This window comes from Dendrobates tinctorius, unplaced genomic scaffold (assembly GCF_039654945.1).
Source record: "Dendrobates tinctorius isolate UK_male_01 unplaced genomic scaffold, ASM3965494v1 ptg000070l, whole genome shotgun sequence".
Classification (NCBI taxonomy): domain Eukaryota; kingdom Metazoa; phylum Chordata; class Amphibia; order Anura; family Dendrobatidae; genus Dendrobates; species Dendrobates tinctorius.
Genome location: NW_027361738.1, coordinates 43,971,386 through 43,992,299, shown reverse-complemented (window position 1 = coordinate 43,992,299; position 20,914 = coordinate 43,971,386). Strand labels below are relative to the sequence as shown.

The window sequence follows — 20,914 nt, the reverse complement described above, 5'->3', positions numbered from 1 at the left end:
ATCAGCCTACGTTACTGTTGATTATCTGACAGCATTATTTTTACTTCTTCAGTGAAACTAATGCTCATTATAAGACGCTGCTTGAATTCCTGCTTGCAGAAAACCATTTGTAATGCAGATGAGATGAATGATGAGGAGGAGGTGGAGGTGAATTATGATGGCAATGAGAGTGAGCCTGGAAGGAGAACTAACAAGAGTGTAAGTGCATACAGAAATGTTTGCTTTCTATAATTGCAATATTTGTAACATAAGGGGCTTCTTTTCCATTGCAAATTTTTATTTAATTTGGACTGATTAGAAAAATGTTGATTCGTTCATAAAACTCATTGGGTTTACACAATATGAACATGATAGATGCTCTTTAACGGGCTATTCCCATGTATAGAAGTAGTCAATATCTATGGTATAAGGTGATAATATTATTATTGCACCTACTACATATTGGGATAGGATCTTGGAGATGGGAATGCTCCTTTAAAGTTCACCTTCCCACGTGCTGGCTTTTCTTACGCCCTTCTCTATGAAGCCAGGGCTGTAAATCAAAGAAGTGGTGTGGTGGAGGTAGAGAGAAAACAAGCAGATGTGAAGGTGCACTTAAATGTTTGGCCACGCCATGATGCCCTGAGCGCTTCTGCTGACAGTCCTTTTTAAAGGGAATCTGTCACCCTTTCTTTTGACTATCAGCTGCCGGCATTGACATCAGGGGCTTATCTACAGCATTCTCATGTACAGCACCATGGAATTAATGGCGCTATATAAATAATAATTCTGTAATGCTTAAGAACACAAGCCACTGATACACATCCATTACCAATATAGGTTAAAAAAAACTTTTTCACTGGACATATTGTAACCACGGATACTCCCATATAATATATATAATATTAATCATACAAAAGACCAGGGAGATATGATCCGATATATTTTAATAAAAAATCCACTTTATTAATATATTCTCAATAGAAACATACATAGTACAGACAAAAGACAAAAGTGCTCATACAAGACTCGTATATGGTAGCCGCAGCAACACACTACGTAGCAGAAAGGGTAACCTCAGAATGTAAGGGTACCGTTACACTTAGCGATGCACCAGTGATCCCGACAACGCTAGTGAGCTGCCACACAGGCAGATCTCACCAGAGACATCGCTGGGGTCGGGGGTCGCTACTTACCTGTCAGACGCGGCGATCCTGACGTCCTCCAGCCCGCGTCCACGCGTCGCTCGTCGGCGCCACAGGAAGCCCCCGTTGAGAAATGATCCAGGACCTTCTCGCGCGACCAGCAATAATCAGCGGGGGAGCCGGTCGGAGGTAAGTATCACATGTAGCGATATCGCTAGCAATATCGCTGCTACGTCACAAAATCGGTGACTTTACAGCGATATTGCTAGCGATATCGCAGTGTGTAACGGGGGCTTAACAGTAAATCTCAAGCTACCATCAGATAAATTTAAAAAAATGCATAGTGCATGATCATTAATCATGAGCAGACAGAGCTGTAACATTCAAGAACCACTGTGGCCTAAAAAAACGCGCGTCGGGGCTGCTCTTTCCTGTGCCGCGCTCACCTGCAGACATTTATGGGTAAGATATCAATTTTATCCGCAGTGGTCTTTTCACTTGTTACCTTTTCTTTTGATATATATTTTTTAGGCCACAGTGGCTCTTGAATGTTACATCTCTGTCTGCTCATGATTAATGATCATGCACTATGCATTTTTTGAAATTTATCTGATGGCAGTTTGAGATTTACTGTTACATTCTGATGTTACGCTTTCTGCTACGTAGTGTGTTGCTGCGGCTACCATATATGAGCCTTGTATGAGCACTTTTGTCTGTACTATGTATGTTTCTATTGAGAATATATTAATAAACTGGATTTTTTATTAAAATATATCGGATCATATCTCCGTGGTCTTTTGTAGGATTAGCATTCTGTAATGCTGTAGATAAGCCCCTGATGAAACCTGAAAGATAATAAAAAAAGAGTTATATTATACTCACCGGAGGGGGCGGTCCGGTCCGATGAGTGTCGCTGTCTGGTCCGACGCCTCCCATGTTCATACGATGCCGTCCTCCTCTTCCCTTCCTGTCGTGGCGCAGGCGCCCTGTTGAGGACAGAGCAGAGTCCTGCAGTGCGCAGGCGTCGGGAGAGGTCTGGCGCCTGCGCACTGCAGTATTCTTCTCTGCCCTCAACAGGGCAGAGCAGTGCGCCTGTGCAAGAGCCACTACAGGAAGGGAAAAAGAGGACGGCATCGTATGAAGATGTGAGGAACCGGACCACGACACCCACTGGACCGGACCGTCCCCTCCGGTGAGTATAATCTAACATGTTTTTCTATTAAAGGGAATGTGTAACTGGGTTTTTGCTACCTAATCTCAGAGCAGCATGATGTAGGGGCAGAAACTCTGATTTCAGCAATGTGTCACTTACAGGGCTGCTTAGTGTACTTTAGTTTATACAAAGTAACTGTCTTATCAGCAGGATATTATTACTAGAGGACTACTTGGCATGCTGCCAGGTAGTCCAGCCCTGCCCCCACCACTGATTGGTCAGCTTTCTGCTCATTTACAGTGTACACAGGAGCTACCAATCAGTGGTGTGAGTGAGGTTATGCAGAGATCCGCATTCAGGGAACTTTTAGACGTGTGTCGCCCGTGTCTGTAGCATCACAAAATGCCTGCTTGTGTAATATAATTTAATATATTTCCAGCTATGGTGAGGGCTAAGTTCTCGGCTGTTTTAACTGCGTCCACACATTTACCTGATCCCTTATTGGGAGATTGTGCACTTTTGCTTGAACCAGGAAGTGTGCACGATCCCTCAGGGGGGAGGAGGTGCTTCTGAGAGGTTGCAGTGTGCCAAGATGTAGCAAGATGGAGGTCCACAGGCAGAGGAGAGGAGCTGCCCCCTCTGCCAGGACATGCAATATTCGTCGAACACAGACGAACATCATTAAAGTTAATGAAAGTAGAAATTACCAAATATGTTCGGAACCGATCATAAGACAAACATTCAGCACGAATATTGTTCGAATATGTCAAAATCCGTTTTGGGCACAAAATCTGAACAAATTTGGTCATCCCTACCCAGGAGCTCAGCAGCGCATAGGCTATGTGCCCACGTTGCAGAAATGCTGCGGAATTGTCAGCAGCATTTCCGCAATGCTGCGCCGCAGGTAAAACGCATGAGGAATTTGCATGCGTTTTCCTGCATGAGGAATTCGCATGCGTTTTTCCGCAAAACACAAGCGTTTTTAGCTTGCAGAATGCTAGCGCTATTCCAAGCGATTTGAATCATCGCTTGGAAAAGTGATTGACAGGTTGGTCATACTTGTCAAGCATAGTACTTGACAAGTGTGACCAACTTCTTACTCTCCTCTCCTCTAGACTCTGGGTACCATCCGCACATGAAGCGCTCACTTTACGCATGGTGGGCATAGCCACATGCGTAATGTGAGCTTTTCAATGCAATCCTATGGCTGCGGAATTGCCACGATTCCGCAAAATTAATGGACATGCTGCGGATTTTTCCGCTATGTGATTACGCAGTGGAAAAATCTGCAGCATTGACACAGCAACTGCGGATTCCCATAGGATTGCATGGGATGCGTTTTTGTTAGCATTTTTTAAGCTTTTCCGCAGCGGCGGAAACGCTTAAAAAAACGCAACATGGGCACACAGCCATAAAATCAATGACACTGCTGCAAGAGTGTTTTCCGCAGGATTCAAGCTGCCGGCACGCTTTAAGGGATCACGGATCTAGTAACTGTTTGCCTTGGACCCCTGGGGATCCAAGGAGTCGTTCATTAGGCTAGTTTCACACTAGCGTTTTTGAGCGCAGCGACGGCCTGCGCACGGCTGCCGCTAAGCCCCGCCCCCTGCCGCACCTCCGCCGGTAGCTCTGCCTACCGGCGCATGACGCTGCATGCGCCCTGCGTCCCCTATCTTTATCACTGGGGGCGCAGGCCGTGCGCAGTATGCGTTTGGCGGCGCATGCGTCCTTTTGACGGTGCGCTGACCTGCGCCAAACGCAACCTGCTGCAGTTTGGTTGCCCCCGCGCACCGTCAAAAAGGCGCTGCGCTCAAAAACGCTAGTGTGAAACTAGCCTTAGAGGTGTAATTAGCAGCAGGAAGGCTACACTACGTCATAGCAGAGAAATTGAACTCTCACTATTTAGGCCTGACCTTCCTGTATGTGAATTATATGGAAGCTTCTGGAACTGTTTGCAGAACTTCAGTTAAAGGTACAAACTGATCATTATCCTGTCTAAGGCTGATTATTCTCTGTTGCACCATTCCTGCTCCAACTCCCCTGGGAGGCAGCCAGTCCTATTATGGAAGGGTTGATCATCTGGCACTGTCCATCACCACTAAACTCCCAGGGGCCCTCATTAGTGCCCGGCCCGTACCAGGCTGAACATCCCAACTGGCGTCAAAAACCCTTTAATTATATTTTTATTAACTCCCACAATTGACAAAGAATGGCGCGCTACCCGGTTGGACAATACCAGCACTCGAACCACCGTGCACCAGTACCGTGACCGCAGTGGTCCGGCCATGGCGGCACACATGTGACGGATGAAGGTTTTAAATCAAAACTACAACAACCAGCCCAGTAAGTGACACATCATTGGAGTTAGGGTCTCTGCCCCTACATCATGCTGCTCTCAGATGGGGTAGTGAAAAACCAGGTGACAAATTTCCATTTAAAAACCTTATGTACTGTATATGTGTCACCTTTACCGCCTTTTGTGCATGTCCTCTAAATGTTTAGTCTTTCACAGCAGTTTGGGCTTTGCTGCAGAATATTGACATTTTGTTCATTTCTCAGGTATTGGAAAATGTGCTGTCTGCCGAAGATGCCGCATCCATGGCCAGTTTAATTGAAATTGTGGTCATCTTGTGGCAAAGTATCAAAAAAGCTCTGGATCAGAATGAAGAGGCCAAAAAGTACATAATAAGCAAATTTGCCTCCGTGTTGCCTGATTACTTCAGAGCTTTTAAGGTACGTGTCTGTCTCTGTAACAAGAGAGGTGAACTCATCCAAAAACGGAGTCATTTCATCTGCTGCTCCTGAGGACCATCATCTTCCTTATATCATGAGCTGCTCTGGGATTGGTGCTAGGGCTATCCAGTCGGGGCTTCCTGCGAGGGCCATTGTGTTTTCACTTTAGAACTAGCAGTAATTTCTTATTGTGATGTTGGGGATAAGTGAGGGTTGTGATTAGTGATGAGGGAGCATGCTTGGATAAGGTGTCATGCAGCCGCGGCGACTCGAGCATTTTTTCCGAGCACGCCAAAAAATACTTGAATCAGTGCACGTACGTGCTCTGATAACACCTTATCTGAGCACTCTCATTCATCACTAGTTGTGATGCCACAAATTGTGTCCTGAACATTTTAGTTTAACAGCTGACATTTTCCCCATCATTTTTCTGTATTCCTCCGTAGAAGGGTTTTTATTTCACTACATACGACTCCTTCCTGTGTAAATGCTCCATTTGTTCCAGTAACATAATGTGCCTTCCCCGTTTTACCTGCAGGACGAGCGCTGCACTGTAGCATTAATAATCTTGGCTTCATTTATGCCTCCATCTGCCGTTCCTACATTCAGGTACGCATTACTCAGATGCTTGGCATTATCTGTGTTTACTGTTAAACCTTTTACTTACACATGCATTTCGTATCTCCATTATCCTCTAGTTGTTCTGTTCTTTCTAAGCTTCGAAACCTGCACAGCGGCGCTGAAGAAAACAAGTACGCCACGCTCATAGACTGCCTGTGTCGCTGGGGGCAAGTGGGCCACATACTGGAGCTGATAAATGATTGGATGTCCGAAACCTTCCCAGAGAAAAAGGTAACGCTGGCTAAACCTGAAGTTCAGTGAAGAAGTATGCTACTTGTCTATCAGAGACAATATGCCATGATTGCGGGCACTTTCTTGTATGATGCTCCTTTCTGTTCCGTTACATGCATCAATTGTAAGGCTAAGTCACATCACCGTATATCAGGCGTTATTTATCATGCATAGTATGGCCGCGATTACCAGCACTGACCTGAACTTTCAGCATCATATATACAGTTGTGCTCAAAAGTTTACATACCCCGTTAGAATTTTTGCTTTCTTAGCCTCTTTTCAGAGATTATGAATGTTCACACCAGAACTTTTTCTCCACTCATGGTTAGTGGTTGGATGAAGCCATTTGTTGTCAAATTTCTGTGTTTTCTCTTTTTAAATCATAATGACAACCCAAAACATCCAAATGACCCTGATCAAAAGTTCACATACCCCATTTTTTAATACCGTGCATTGCCCCCTTTAACATAAATGACATCTTGAAGTCTTTTGTGGTAGTTGTGGATGAGGTTCTTTATTTTCTCAGAGGGTAAAGCTGCCCACTCTTCTTGGCAAAAAGCCTCCAGTTCCTGTAAATTCCTGGACTGTCTAGCATGAACTGCACGCTTGAGATCTCCCCAGAGTGGCACAATGATATTGAGGTCAGGAGACTGAGATGGCCACTCCAGAACCTTCACTTTGTTCTGCTGTAGCCAATGACAGGTCGACTTGACCTTGTGGTTTGGATCGTTGTCATGTTGGAACTCCCAAGTACGTTCCATTAGCAGCTTCCGGGCTGATGATTGCAAATTTGTCTCCAGTATTTGCCGATAACGAGTTGCATTCATCTTTCCTTCAACTTTGACCAAGTTTCCTGTGTCTTTTGTAGCGCACACATCCCCAAAACATTAGCGATCCACCTTTGTGCTTTACAGTAGGAATGGTGTTCCACCTCTATGCTTTACAGTTGGAATGGTGTTCCTTTCATCATAGGCCTTGTTCACCTCTCTCCAAATGTAACGTTTATGGTTGTGGTCAAAAAGTTCAATTTTGGTCTCATTATTCCAAATTACCTTGTTCCAGAAGTTTTGAGGCTTGTCTCTGTGCTGCTTTGCTTATTGTAGGCTAGATACTTTGTGCTGTTTGCACAATAATGTCTTTCTTCTGGTGACTCGACCATGCAGCCCATTTTTCTTCAAGTGCCTCCTTATTGTGCATTTGAAACAGCCACACTGCTAGTTTTCAGAGAGTCCTGTATTTTAGCTGATGTTATTTGTGGGTTTTTCTTTGCATCCTGAACAGTTTTCCTGGCAGTTGTGGACAAAATGTTTGTTGGTCTACTTGACCGTGGATTTGATTTTACAGAGCCCCTGATTTTCCATTTGTTAATCACAGTTTGAACACTGCTGACTGGCATTATCAATTCCTTGGATATCTTTTTGGATCTATACAGTTCAACTCCCTTTTCCCGTAGATCCGTTGACAATTTTTTTTTTGCTTTCCCCATGACACGCAATCCAGAAACGTCAGTGGCTAGATGAAAGGTGCAAGAGTCTGTCTGTCTGGATCCCAGAAACTCACTCAGCTTTTATGCACACAAAGATGACAAGCAAACAGGTCACAGGTGAGGATGTTACCTTTAGGAGCTATTCAAACCCATTTGTGTCAAATTCTGTGCATGTTATCAGGCCAAAATCACGAGGGTATGTGAACTTTTGATCAGGGTCATTTGGATGTTTTGGGTTGTCATTATAATTTAAAAAGAGAAATCACAGTAGTTTGACAATAAATGGCGTCACCCAACCACTAACCATGAGTGGGGAAAAAGTTTTGGTGTTATCATTCGTATTCTGTGGATGAAAAGGCCAAGAAAGCAAAAATCCTGCCGGGGTGTGTAAACTTTTGAGCACAACTGTATAATGCTCCACCTCTCCTTTCAAGTCATAGCAAAAAATTCCAGTGCAGCGAAGTATAAAAAAAAAAAAAGCAATTCCCGCCATGGTTTTAAATTTTTTTTTGGTGTTCATTGTGCAGGATAAAATGACATATTAGCACAAATCTCCAGGACAGAATGATTATAGAGATACTAAATTTGTCTAGGTCTTAATTTGTCTACAGTCATGGCCAAGAGAATGACACAAATATTATATTTTCACATGATCTGCTGCCCTCTGGTTTTTATGTGTTTGTCAGATTTTTTTTATCACATACAGAAATATAATTGCAATCATATTATGAGTAACAAAAGGTTATATTGACAGAATGAGTTAATGCAGCAAGTCAATATTTGCAGTGTTGACCCTTCTTCTTCAGGACCTCAGCAATTCTCCCTGGCATGCTCTCAATCAACTTCTGGATCAAATCCTGACTGATAGCAGTCCATTCTTGCAAAATCAATGCTTTTATTTTGTCTGAATTTGAAGGTTTTTGTTTGTCCACCCATCTCTTGATGATTGACCACAAGTTCTCAATGGGATTAAGATCTGGGGAGTTTCCAGGCCATGGTCCCAAAATCTCTATGTTTTGTTCCCTGAGCCATTTAGTTATCACCTTTGCTTTATGGCAAGGTGCTCCATCATGTTGAAAAAGGCATTGTTGATCGCCAAACTGCTCTTGGACGGTTGGGAGAAGTTGCTCTTGGAGGACATTCTGGTACCATTCTTTATTCATGGCTGTGTTTTTAGGCAAGACTGAGAGAGAGCCCATTCCCTTGGCTGAGAAGCAACCCCACACATGAATGGTTTCAGGATGCTTGACAGTTGGCATCAGACAAGACTGGTGGTAGCGCTCACCTGGTCTTCTCCGAATAAGCCGTTTTCCTATTGTCCCAAACAATCGAAAAGGGGATTCATCAGAGAAAATGACTTTACCCCAGTCCTCAGCAGTCCACTCCCTGTACCTCTTGCAGAATATCAGTCTGTCCATGATGTTTTTTCTGGGGAGAAGTGGCTTCTTTGCTGCCCTCCTTGAGACCAGGCCTTGCTCCAAGAGTCTCCGCCTCACAGTGCGTGCAGATGCACTCACACCTGCCTGCTGCCATTCCTGAGCAAGCTCTGCACTGCTGGTAGCCCGATCCCGCAGCTGAAACACTTTTAAGAGACGGTCCTGGCGCTTGCTGGTCTTTCTTGGGCGCCCTGGAGCCTTTTTGGCAACAAGGGAACCTCTCTCCTTGAAGTTCTTGATGATGCGATAGATTGTTGACTGAGGTGCAATCTTTCTAGCTGCGATACTCTTCCCTGTTAGGCCATTTTTGTGCAGTGCAATGATGACTGCACGTGTTTCTTTAGAGATAACCATGGTTAACAGAAGAGAAACAATGATGCCAAGCACCAGCCTCCTTTTAAAGTGTCCAGTGGTGTCATTCTTACTTAATCATGACAGATTGATCTCCAGCCCTGTCCTCATCAACACCCACACCTGTGTTAATGGAGCAATCACTGAAACGATGTTAGCTGGTCCTTTTAAGGCAGGGCTGCAATGATGTTGAAATGTGTTTTGGGGGATAAAGTTAATTTTCTAGGCAAATATTGACTTTGCAAGTAATTGCTGTTAAGCTGATCACTCTTTATAACATTCTGAAGTATATGCAAATTGCCATTAGAAAAAATGAAGCAGTAGACTTTGTAAAAATTAATATTTGTGTCATTCGCTAAACTTTTGGCCATGACTGTAGGTCTTTGGGGCTTTTTATTTAAGTATTTTATTTATTTATAGTAGTTTTCCCTATACACAGCAATACTGAAGTATTGCTGTATATAGAAGCAATCAGATGATTGCAGGTTAAAATTCTCCTAAGTGCTGACTGGAGGCCACATCCAGACCTTTGGCTGTTCCGTTCCAGCCTGCGAAACGGGACAGCCAAGGGGCTGAAAAGTGTGGCCCATGAGCCACATCATGCTCTCTGCCACCACTCGCTGTCACCGCTCTCTGCTTCCGATGCAGATATCAGTGAATACATTGCCAATCCAAATAATCGAGTGAGACAGCTGGTGTGATGATGTCAGTGCACTTTAGACAGGACCAGAGGCAGAGCGCTGGGAAAACAGGAGCGAGGCGACTATGTGATGTGTTTATGGGATGTTTATATGTATATAAAATTCATGCTGTACATAGGGAAGCTATGTGAAGCTCATACTGTATATACAGGGGCTCAAGCTGTATATAGGAGGCTATGTGGGGCTCAAGCTGTATATAGGAGGCTATGTGGGGCTCAAGCTGTATATAGGAGGCTATGTGGGGCTCAAGCTGTATATAGGAGGCTGTATGGGGGCTCTTGCTTGCTGAAGGCTATATGGGGGCTTGTGTTGTAATTAAGATGTTGTGCGGGTTCATGCTATATATAGGGGCTCTTATGGTTTATACAGGGCTCTTGCGGCATACTGGGAGCTGTGTGGTGGCATATAGGGGGCTCTTATGGTATATGGGGGCTGCGTGCGGCCTCATATGGTTTATAGGGGAATGTCAGCATATTTAATTCTGCCCAATATTCCGTGATAAAATTAATATTTAAAATAATTATAATTAATACTAGATGGTGGCCTGATTCTAACGCATCGGGTATTCTAGAATATCTATGTAATCTGTCACCCCATTTTTGCCCCATAAGCTGGGGCCACCGCCATCAGGGGCTTATCTACAGCATTCTGTCATGCTGTAGATATGCCCCCGATGAAACCTGAAAAACACGTTGGATTATACTCACCGGGGGGCGATGGGTGTCGCGGTCTGGCGCCTCCCATCTTCATACGATGATGTTCTCCTTGCTCCTCCCTCGGCTCCTGCGCACACGTACTTTATCTGCCCTGTTGAGGGCAGAGTAAAGTACTGCAGTGCGCAGGTGCCGGGAAATGTCAGAGTGGTCCTGCGCACTGCAGTACTCTGCTCTGCCCTCAACAGGGCTGATAAAGTACGCGTGCACAGGAGTCGAGGACGTCATCGTATGAATATGGGAGGTGCCGGACGGGGTGGCGACACCCATCGGATCGGACCGAACGCCAGGGTGAGTATAATCTTTTTTTCTTTCAGGTTTCATCGGGGAACCATCGGGCGATGTGCGGCTAGCGCCGCAGATGATCTGATTGTAGCGGTGGAGTGTGTAGTTCGAATTCACGCCAATTCGCGGCCGGGATGTGCCTATCGCTGATCAGCGATGCGGGATTTCCGTTACTGACAGACAGAATTAGACTATTATATAGTAGACTGAGTAGAAGTAAATTAAGCCTGTTGTTTCAGCCCTCCACAACAGTCGTGGTTTCTCATGTGCAAAACACAAGCCGCGGAGACACCATCAAATGTTTCTCAACGCAAGCAATGACTAGCCAAAACATGGTATCCATCCACAGACAGCTGTTTCGGGGTATTGCCCCTCATCAGTGTGGAGTAGGAAACTGGCCAGTAGGAGCAATGCCTAGTAGAAGACTGAAAAATGAGGATGAGTGACCTCATGGAGATCAACATCCAACACTGCGGAGACACCATCACATGTTTCTCACATGTGATGGTGTCTCCGCAGTGTTGGATGTTGATCTCCATGAGTTCATTCATCCTCATTTTTCGTGGTCTCTCATGTGGCCCCTCAGAAAAATGAATTGGCCACCCCTGACCTAAGGTGTCTAACACATACAGTAAAAAGTGTAATAAAAAATATATAAAAATGTGTTTTGTTTTTTTTTTACTTTATTTATTCAAAGCTATTGAAAAAAAATTGCGCAAACATGGTACAGATACCACAGTGTGCTAAACCTCCGTTGTAGCATAATATAGATCATATTATAAATTTTGTGACCCGATTAGTAAATGTCGAGCGCAAAAAATGTAAAACACAACATAGCAATAAGAAGCAATCAAGCAACTGTCGGATCATTAAGTGATTTTTCTATTGGAAAAGTAGTAAAATGTAGAAAATATATAGAACTTATACTATAAAATTATGTAATTACGGTATTTATCCGGTAAGATGCACATCATTTATTTTTTTATTTTATTTTCAAAAGCCAGGATGTAGTTAAAAATTATCATTCACTATATAAAAAAAATTATATAAATTGTTATGGTGTTAAACTGCAGAATAAAGTTAAATGGGTTGTTGCCAGTCCTTGGGGGCAGTTTGTTCAGTTTGTTGTATACACGTGCTGTATTCACCCTTCCCAGGTTCAGCACAGAGTCTCCCCTGCTGCCCCCGCTGATCCCAGGTACTGATATTGACAGGTCAATGGCACTGCAGGCAATCAATGGGCTCCGCAGCTCTACCTGCATGGACCGAACATACCACTGAGAACATGTTCACTGACTGGCTCCCGACGTGACGTCAGTGCTGTTGCCTATATCAGATACCAGGAGCAGCAGCAGAAACTCCGTACTGGACCCAGGGTGGGTTAGTAAAGTACAGTTTGTTTTTGTAACTAAAAAGAACTACACCCTGGTAACTTTTGAACAATTTGTCCGGCGGGCTTCCCCACACCTTATACTCCGCCCGCTTTGGCAGATCTGGCAGAGAATGGCATGAAATGGAATAAGTGTTTTATACCTGACATCTGGCGAAAACACTTTGATAAATGAATCAGGGCCTAAGGCACCTGGAATGTGACAATGACAAAAAAAAATGCTTTGTACTAGGGCCCAAAATGGGCAAGGCCTTAATGGATTAAAGTTAGTTACTGTTTTTTGGATTTTTTTTTTTTTTTTTTTACTCTTTTATTTTTTTACAATAGAGACAAAAGAATTCTGGACGACAAGTCCGCATTCAGGATACGATGGAGAGTAAGCCGGAGCTCGCTCTCGACTACATGGAGTACATTCTGACCCACACTATGAATCGGGAATACCTTCTCTCTGTACAGACAAAAAAGTTAAATAGTCTTTTAAAAGTTCTGGGCCTTGTAAAAGTAAGTAATGAAGTCTCTCAAACTACGTATGTGGAGATGGCTGACTGCTATGTTTGCTGCTTCTTAAAGGGGTGCTCGGGGCATATGATCTTGATTACCTATCAATATTATAGGTTATCGATATCTGATCGGTGGAGATCACACAGCTAACACCCCCACTGATCAGCTGTCACCAATCTAAGCACTGTGCGGAGCTAATAGCACCACTCTGCTCAGTGTGGAGAGGTCACTGCTGAGAACTGCAGATCAGCTCCTAGTCTCAAGTAGATGATAGGCAGCTTATCCTAAGAATAGATCATCAATATTACGTTCACAAGCAATTATATTTCTGGTAGTTTTTATAACTTTTATGTAAACTGACAAGATAATGTTTTTGTGTAAGAATTTCCCTTACAGTATCAGTATAGTCAAAATGCAATAACTGCATCTGTATGCCATTTATGCCGCTAAGACCCTCTGTGGTGCCATTAGTTGCTGACAGCAGATCTGGGCCCGCCATGTCAGGTGCACCCTGCATTCATACGATAGTCCCGTGATGAAGCATTTTATAGGTTATTATAGGGTTAATACTCATTGTCTAGGTTACTGGCCACCGCTGCAGACTAACTTCGATGGCCGAGCATGCACAGTGCTTAATAAAGCTAGCCGCTGCAGCACACGAGCCCACCAGTTTTAATTCCCCTGAATTAAGGGGGTTTTACACATAGCGATATCGCTATAATGTCACCGATTTTGTGACGTTATAGCGATATCGCTAGCAATATCGCTATGTGTGATACTTACTTCCGACCGGCTCCCCCGCTGGTTATCGCTGATCGTGCGAAAATGTCCGGCTCCATTTCTCGTCGTCAGCTTCCTGCTGTGACGACGAGCGACGCGTGGAGGCGGGCGGGAGGACATCTTCATTGCTGTGTGTGAAAGGTGAGTATCGTGCGCTGCGTCGCTGCTGCATCGCTGTGAGATCTTTCTGTGTGAAAGCTCACTAGCGATCATTTAGCGATGCACCAGCGATCCTGACCGGGTCGGATCACTGGTTGGATCGCTGGTGCATCGCTAAATGTAAAAGGGCCTTTACTCCGATCCTGCACAAGCAAAGTTGCCTCTGCTGATGGCATTGAAGATTGCACCGTTCAGGCCAGCAGTGCAGACCACACCTAAGATACCAGGAGTGCACCCCACACCTCTACCATGGCAAACAGGGAGGCAGGGGTTGAAACACAAGAACAACACTTTGATTTACTTGTTGACTTTCCCACTACATCTAAAAGTCTGTTCCTAGCATCCATTAATGATGAGTTGAGCGTTTGGTATGCTCTCGTGTATATGATTATTATTGCAAATGTGTTACACTTACATTATTGGTCACTAGTGATGGACTTATTTCTTGATCACTCATATTATGCTGATGCCGGCTTTATCTATATTAGGAGGTACTATTCTCATTTATGAAGCAGTCAGATGATGCATCGCACAAGGTCACTCCAGAAACTGCGCTGAGGGCCTTCAGCCTGTACTGCAGGCTCAGCATCCACCTCCAATACAAGGTAATGATACTACAGTGATACGGAGTCTGGAAGACACTGGCTCACGATGCCGGCATTGTAGGGGCTCTTGCTGACGAGCGTCCTGTCTGCTTTTGATTTATAGTTTAACTCCGAAGGAAGAACGTATCTGTCAGTCTTGGAGGATGTGGGGTCGTGGATTGAAAAGCAGCTCCTTGCCCTCCTTGGCTCTGGTGAAGTCTTTTCAGATCAGCAGATTGATTTGTCTCTAGAAATATTGAAGGTGAGCTCTTATATAACTGTTAATTTATAAGCTACCAAGGGGTATTTTTCCTGGAAGCACACGTAAGAGTCTTCTAATTTGACTTCTGTTTATATCACATTTGAGCTTTCCATCGGGGGGTGTACGACATGAAGATTTCATGTCGTATACATCCAACATGTGCCAGCCTATAGACCTATAATGGCATACATTGCCCAACTGCACTTTTTTATAGTGGGAAAAAAAAAGTTATACCAGTATATACCCTCCAAATGGTTATTTGAGGTCCATGGTTACATTTTACATTTACATCGAGAGCCGCGTGAATATAGCCTAACACACAGGAGAACAATTTCTATTGATTTTACTAATATCCTTTATTTTTGTATAACTGATTCTGAATCTCTTAATATATACCTATATAATATATCGTCTAGGCTCCCACCCTTATTGGATTTGCCTGTTTCGCCAAGCCCTGTTTTTAATATGTAGCATTTTTTCTCAAGGTCAACTTTTTTTTTCAAGCGCTACATGGTCAAAGGTCCTCTCTTGTCGTTCTTTGTTACATGTGGGGCATCACCAAAGCCACCTTTTGAGTGGTCTTGATATAGTCACATTAAAGGGAATCTGTCAGCAGTTTTTTTTTTTTCTCTACTTAAACGAAGAACAGCATGATGTAAGGGGTAGAGATCGTTATTCCAGTTATATCATTTGCTTAGCAGCTTGCTGTTAATACAATCAGTGTTTTATTAGCAGGAGGTTATCACTGTAGGACTAGGGATCTTGTGCCAGACAGTCCAGATAATCTGCATAACCCCGCCCCCACCACTGATTGTACAGTGTACACAGAAAGCTGCTAATCAGGGGTGTGGGTGGGTTATGCTCATCATTCAAACCTTTAGTATATCTGCAACAGAAAAAAAACAGATTTTATCAAAACTGCACCAAGCAGCTCAGTAAGTGACACATTGCTGGAATCAACCACTCAGCCTCTGCATTATGCTTTCCGCTTACATAGCAAAAACCTGCTGGCAGATTCCCAAATAATATGTAGCTATGTGCCTGCTGTTATATAAATATTTTTGTCAGTGATTCTTCTATTTATTTTTTTCTAATAGACATACCTGGCTATCTGTAAAGATGTCGTAATGGTTGGACTTGCTGACCCTGACTTTCAAGCACAAATTCTTCAAATTGCTATATTGATACTACAAAGTGGTGAGTATGTGTGATTGACTTCAGTCATAGCAAGTTTCAGTGTAACATGGGGGACTTAAAACCTGGAGGATTAAATCTGAACATATTTTGTAATAATAGAGTTGTCTACTACTTGGACAGCCCCTTATTCTGAATGTTTGCACCTGGTAAAATAACACTTATACTCTGCTTCAGTACTGGCACTGTTCCAGCAATGTTGGCGCTGCCTCTCCTGGGGCTCTTGTGACATTGTTACATCACGCAATTCCAACTGCTGCTTTCGCCTCCGGATGCATGTGATTCGTCCGAAGACTGATTTATGTCACGCCATCCATGGGTGCAAACACCCCTGAAACAGGGCTGGAACTGGAGGGGAGTATAAGTGTTATTATTTTACTGGGGATAAACATACGGCTTGAGAAGGGGTTGTCTCTGAGTAGTGGACAAACAGCCCTAAAAAGCTATATGTGTATCATGTTAAAGCGACTTTATATATAAATGTATGAGGAGTCGGTCAATCCCTGGGACCCTCAGATATTGGTACAGTGCTACTTACTCAACTCATTATCGCCTTCAAACTTCAGTCGCAAGAGACCCTCTCTCCACTATACTCCATGGAGACTTTGACGGGCACATTTGGGGTCTCCGAATTCTCCTAGTTGCTATGGGTGTCAATGCAAAATGAAAGTAGCACGATGGGGGGGTCTTGTCTTTTGAGTAATTCAGCAGCACAGGTGGGAGAATGATGCCTGAGTGTGATATCAGACTGGGGGTTTTATTCTGTTGTGAAAAAGCAAAGAAAATCTTCAATCCTAAGAGCTGCTAATGTGCTGTGTGATTTTCTGCTTCTCAGAGAAGTCCTATAACTGCCTGCCAGTGCTAATGTCTGTACTGAAGGAGATCACAGACGTCTGCCTGGCTCAGAAGATGAGTAACACCGCTTCTGACTTGGATAAACACCTTGATGCCATTCAGACAATCTTCCACAAAGCTCTGGAGACAGCAGCTCGTAGACTGAGGAGACAGCAGGATGAAGCGCTCCAGGTAAATGGCATGATTGCACAGGACTGGGAATTTGTTTTTTTTTTCTTTATATTAGGAAAGGTGGGGTATATCAAAGTTTAATGGTTTTGTTTTTTTTAAATTTAATTTATTTATTTTCTCGTTCGCCTTATTGGGGGACACAGAGACCATGGGTGTATGCTGCTGCCACTAGGAGGCTGACACTATGCACAAAAAAAGGTTAGCTCCTCCTCCGCAGTGTACACCCCACCGACCGGCAGGAAGTTCCTCAGTTTAGCTTAGTGTCAGTAAGAGGTGGACACGGGTCTTTTATTAGACCCCTATCTACCTCGTCGTGCGTCGTTCCTTTACAGGTTTCGGAGGGATACGGAGTGAACAGTCACATCCGTACTCCCACAAAGAGACTATGAGTACGGCGTGTACTGCCACCCCGTATCCTGATAGGTCTCTGCGGCAGGACCAGGAGCCTCGCACAGGTGCGTGCCAGCTATACGGACGGTCCTTGCCCCCCGCCTCCCACCATCTCGCCTACCAGAGCCTGACGGTTGGACGAGGCGTGGATTCCATAAAGACGACAGACAGCGTGGGATTCTCAGGTACCTTTATTGTGGCCCCCGGCCTGGGTGAGTATGCGGTCTAGCGGTCCCCCGGCGTTTTCATCCTAAGGCGGTCGCCAGGGAACCACGGTAGGGCCTGCCGCGCCCGCTTCTCCCCACGGTCGCCGCATCCACGAAGGCCCCTGTTCTTTCGGGCCTTGTTCTGCGCCCCCCCCCCCCGTTTTTTCTTCATCCCGGCAGGGGTATACAGGGGTCGGGCTGTGGGAAGCAGGGACGCGGCCCGGGGTTGCGGCGCGTCTTCCGCGCCGACCCCCTGCTGACAGGCGGCCGGCGCTATTAATTTAGGCCCCGACTTCATCTCGGGCCTACCGCTGCGTCGCGGCCACGCCCCCTGCCCCTTTCTTCTAAGCGGGCTTCTCTCCCGCCCGTCCTAGGCCTTCCCAGCCCCCTTGCCTCACACCAGCCTGCTATTGGACAGCAGGCGGTGCTAAGGGGATCTCTGCGGCGAGCTCCGCCCTTCTTCTCCCTCTGGCAGCGCGTCCTTTCCCTGGTGGTCGCCATCTTCTCAGCCTGCCAGCCGGACCTCATTCCCTGCCAGATTTCGGTCGCTGGGCCTTTTTTCAGCCGGATTGGCCTGGCCTCATCCTGCAGCCAGATCAGAGAGCGTCGCCCTTGGGGACACCGGACCGTGAGTAGCTCTGCACCTGCAGACTGACACCCTTCTCTGCCTTCTGTCCCCCAACCGGCCGGCACTGCCTCTCTTTTCACTATGTCCAACGCTAAGTCTGATCGTACCCGCTCTGCGTCCAGCCCGACGCCGCTCAGGAGCCATCCATAGCCCCAGGGGCGAGTGAGCCCCCCATGCCGGGTTGGGCCTCCTCTCAATCAGTCAGTGGCAGACCTCATCAAGGTGTCTCAGTCCCTAGTAGCCGTTCTGGACAAGTTGCCCTTGGGAGCTTCGGCGGGACCCAGCACGTCTCAGGACGTCCCATCTGAGCCAGCCAGCGGCAGTCGCAAGAGGCCCAGGCAGGACCTCCAGGCGGAGTCCTCCCCTCGTCCTACCTCACCCCATAGTCCCCAGCAGTCTCCCTCTCGGGCCTCCTCCCCCGAGTCAGGCGAAGCGCTTTCGGAATCGGAAGGGGTTTTAGAGCTGGATTCGGACCAGGATGCGAACATGAAGGTTACGGTGCAAAACCTCATTGCCGCGATTCACCATACCTTTGACATCGCTGACGCCCCTGCGAAATCCTCAGATCAGGAGGTTTCGTCCAGACGGGTGGAAACACCATCCAGGGTGTTTCCCTTCCATTCTGAGTTTGGAAAGATTTTTACAAAGGAGAGAGAAGATCCGACCAGACGCTTTCAAAGAGGAAAGCGTCTCAGCGTGCTGTACCCGTTTGCTAAAGAGCTCACGGACAACTGGGCCGCTTCTCCCTCGGTGGACCCTCCCGTGTCCAGACTTTCTAATAATACGGTCCTTCCGCTGTCGGGTGTGGCGTCGCAGCGGTATGTCCAGTCTTTGTTTCTTCTTGGGCAGCAAAGGCCATATCCACTTGGGCAGATGACCTTCGGCAGGGCATTCTGGATAAGGCACGACCAGAGCATTTGGCCGATCTCGCCAATCAGATTTCCCATGCGGGGGATTATCTGCTTTCTGCCTCCTTGGATGCCGCATCTTGCGCAGTTCAGGCGTCAAGTAACATCGTGGCAATCCGACGTACAATTTGGCTCAAGGCCTGGCAGGCGGACTTGTCCTCTAGAAAGTCTCTGACCAATCTGCCTTTTCAGGGAGTGCGTCTCTTCGGATCACAATTGGATCAGATTATGAAGGACGCTACCGGAGGTACGAGTTCTCTTCTCCCCTCCAAGCCTCGCAGACCTCCTCCAAGGCGTCAGTTTCGTCCCTTTCGGACTTTCCGCCGTTTCAATACGGCGGAAAACCCTTCCAACCAGCAAAGGCCACAGGCACGTCAGGGAAAAAAAGGTTTCCTTCAGGCCCACTCCGTCCTGGCGGTCCCACTCTTCCCAGGGAAGACCGTCCAGATCTAGATCTGGACGGTCTACGTCCGCATGACTACCATCAGTCTCCCGTGGGTCCCTTCCAATTGGGAGGTCGACTTCTCTTCTTCAGCGACGTCTGGCTCGCCTCAGTAGAGGACGCTTGGGTCAGAGAGGTTGTATCAACAGGATACAAAATAGAGTTCATTTCTCTTCCACGGGATCGTTTCTTACAATCCCGTCCGCCGAGGGATCCGGCCTTGGTCCCGGGGTTCGGTTCGGCCATCGCCTCTCTTCTCAGTTCTGGGGTGATTGTGCCCGTTCCCGAATCGGAACGCTTCACAGGGTTTTATTCAAACCTGTTTGTGGTGCCGAAAAAGGACGGGACAGTTCGACCCATCTTGGATCTCAAGTTACTCAACAAGAGAGTTCGCCTTAGCCACTTCCGGATGGAGTCAGTTCGCTCGGTAATTGCTTCCATGGAGGAGCAGGAATTCATGGGTTCCACAGACATCCAAGATGCCTATCTACATGTGCCCATATTTCCCGGACATCAGAAGTTCCTGCGGTTTGCGATTCTTCACGAACATTACCAGTTCGTCGCGCTTCCTTTCGGGCTCGCCACCGCTCCCAGAGTCTTCACGAAGATTATGGCGGCGTTGATGGCCTTGTTGAGGATCAGAGGTCTCGTTCTTTTTCCGTACCTCGACGATATCCTGATCAAGGCCCCCTCCTTTCAACAGGCCCGCCTAAGTGTGGCGATCGTTCTAGACACCCTGTCCAGTTTTGGGTGGATCGTCAACCGGGAAAAGTCCTGTCTGGTCCCTACTCAACGCCTTGTGTTTCTGGGCCTTCTGTTCAACACTCGTCGGTCAAGGGTATTTCTCCCACAAGACAAGATTCTTTCCCTGCAGCAGGGCGTGCGATCATTACAGATCACACGATTTCCATCCCTCAGGACAGCCATGAGGGTCCTGGGGAAGATGGTGGCGGCGATAGAGGCAGTTCCCTTTGCCCAATTTCACGCCAGGCCACTCCAGCAGGCCATTTTGTCCAGGTGGAACAGGTCGGCTCTGTCTCTGGATCGTCCGGTTCGCCTTTCCTGCCGGATCAGGCGGTCTCTCAACTGGTGGTTGACGTCTCCCCTCATTCTCTTGGGGCAGTATTTTCTTCCCGTTCACTGGCAGATTTTCACCATGGACGCCAGCCTCATCGGCTGGGGTGCAGTGTTCCGCAATCACACTGTTCAGGGTCGATGGTCGACTCAGGAATCAGCTCTGCAGATCAATGTCCTAGAGATACGGGCGATCCATCTAGCTCTCGTCCACTGGGAAAGGCGCCTCAAGGGCCTGCCTGTCAGGATTCAGACAGACAATGCCACAGCGGTGGCGTATATCAACCGCCAAGGGGGGACACGGAGTGTCTCAGCCCTGGCGGAAGTGTCCAGAATTCTTCAATGGGCAGAGACCTTTGTTCCAACGATTTCCGCGGTTCACATTCCCGGCGTGGACAACTGGGCCGCCGATTTCCTCAGCCGCGAGGGTCTCGCAGCAGGGGAATGGTCCCTACATCCGGAGGTGTTTCATCTGCTCTGCCGTCGGTGGGGAACCCCGGATGTAGACCTCATGGCATCTCGCCTCAACAGGAAAG

General features: G+C 46.5%; 1 protein-coding gene across 1 annotated transcript in view; it reads left to right on the top strand.

Moving 5' to 3' along the window:
• Nucleotides 1–20,914, top strand: part of NCAPG2 (non-SMC condensin II complex subunit G2) — a 117,756-nt gene that overhangs the window by 72,168 nt on the left and 24,674 nt on the right. The window contains exons 15-23 of the mRNA XM_073581609.1: nt 53–198; nt 4,837–5,010; nt 5,549–5,619; nt 5,709–5,862; nt 12,552–12,725; nt 14,153–14,269; nt 14,373–14,510; nt 15,608–15,707; nt 16,540–16,730. Of these exons, the coding sequence (XP_073437710.1) occupies nt 53–198; nt 4,837–5,010; nt 5,549–5,619; nt 5,709–5,862; nt 12,552–12,725; nt 14,153–14,269; nt 14,373–14,510; nt 15,608–15,707; nt 16,540–16,730 (1,265 nt within the window). The remainder of the gene's footprint in view (nt 1–52; nt 199–4,836; nt 5,011–5,548; nt 5,620–5,708; nt 5,863–12,551; nt 12,726–14,152; nt 14,270–14,372; nt 14,511–15,607; nt 15,708–16,539; nt 16,731–20,914) is intronic.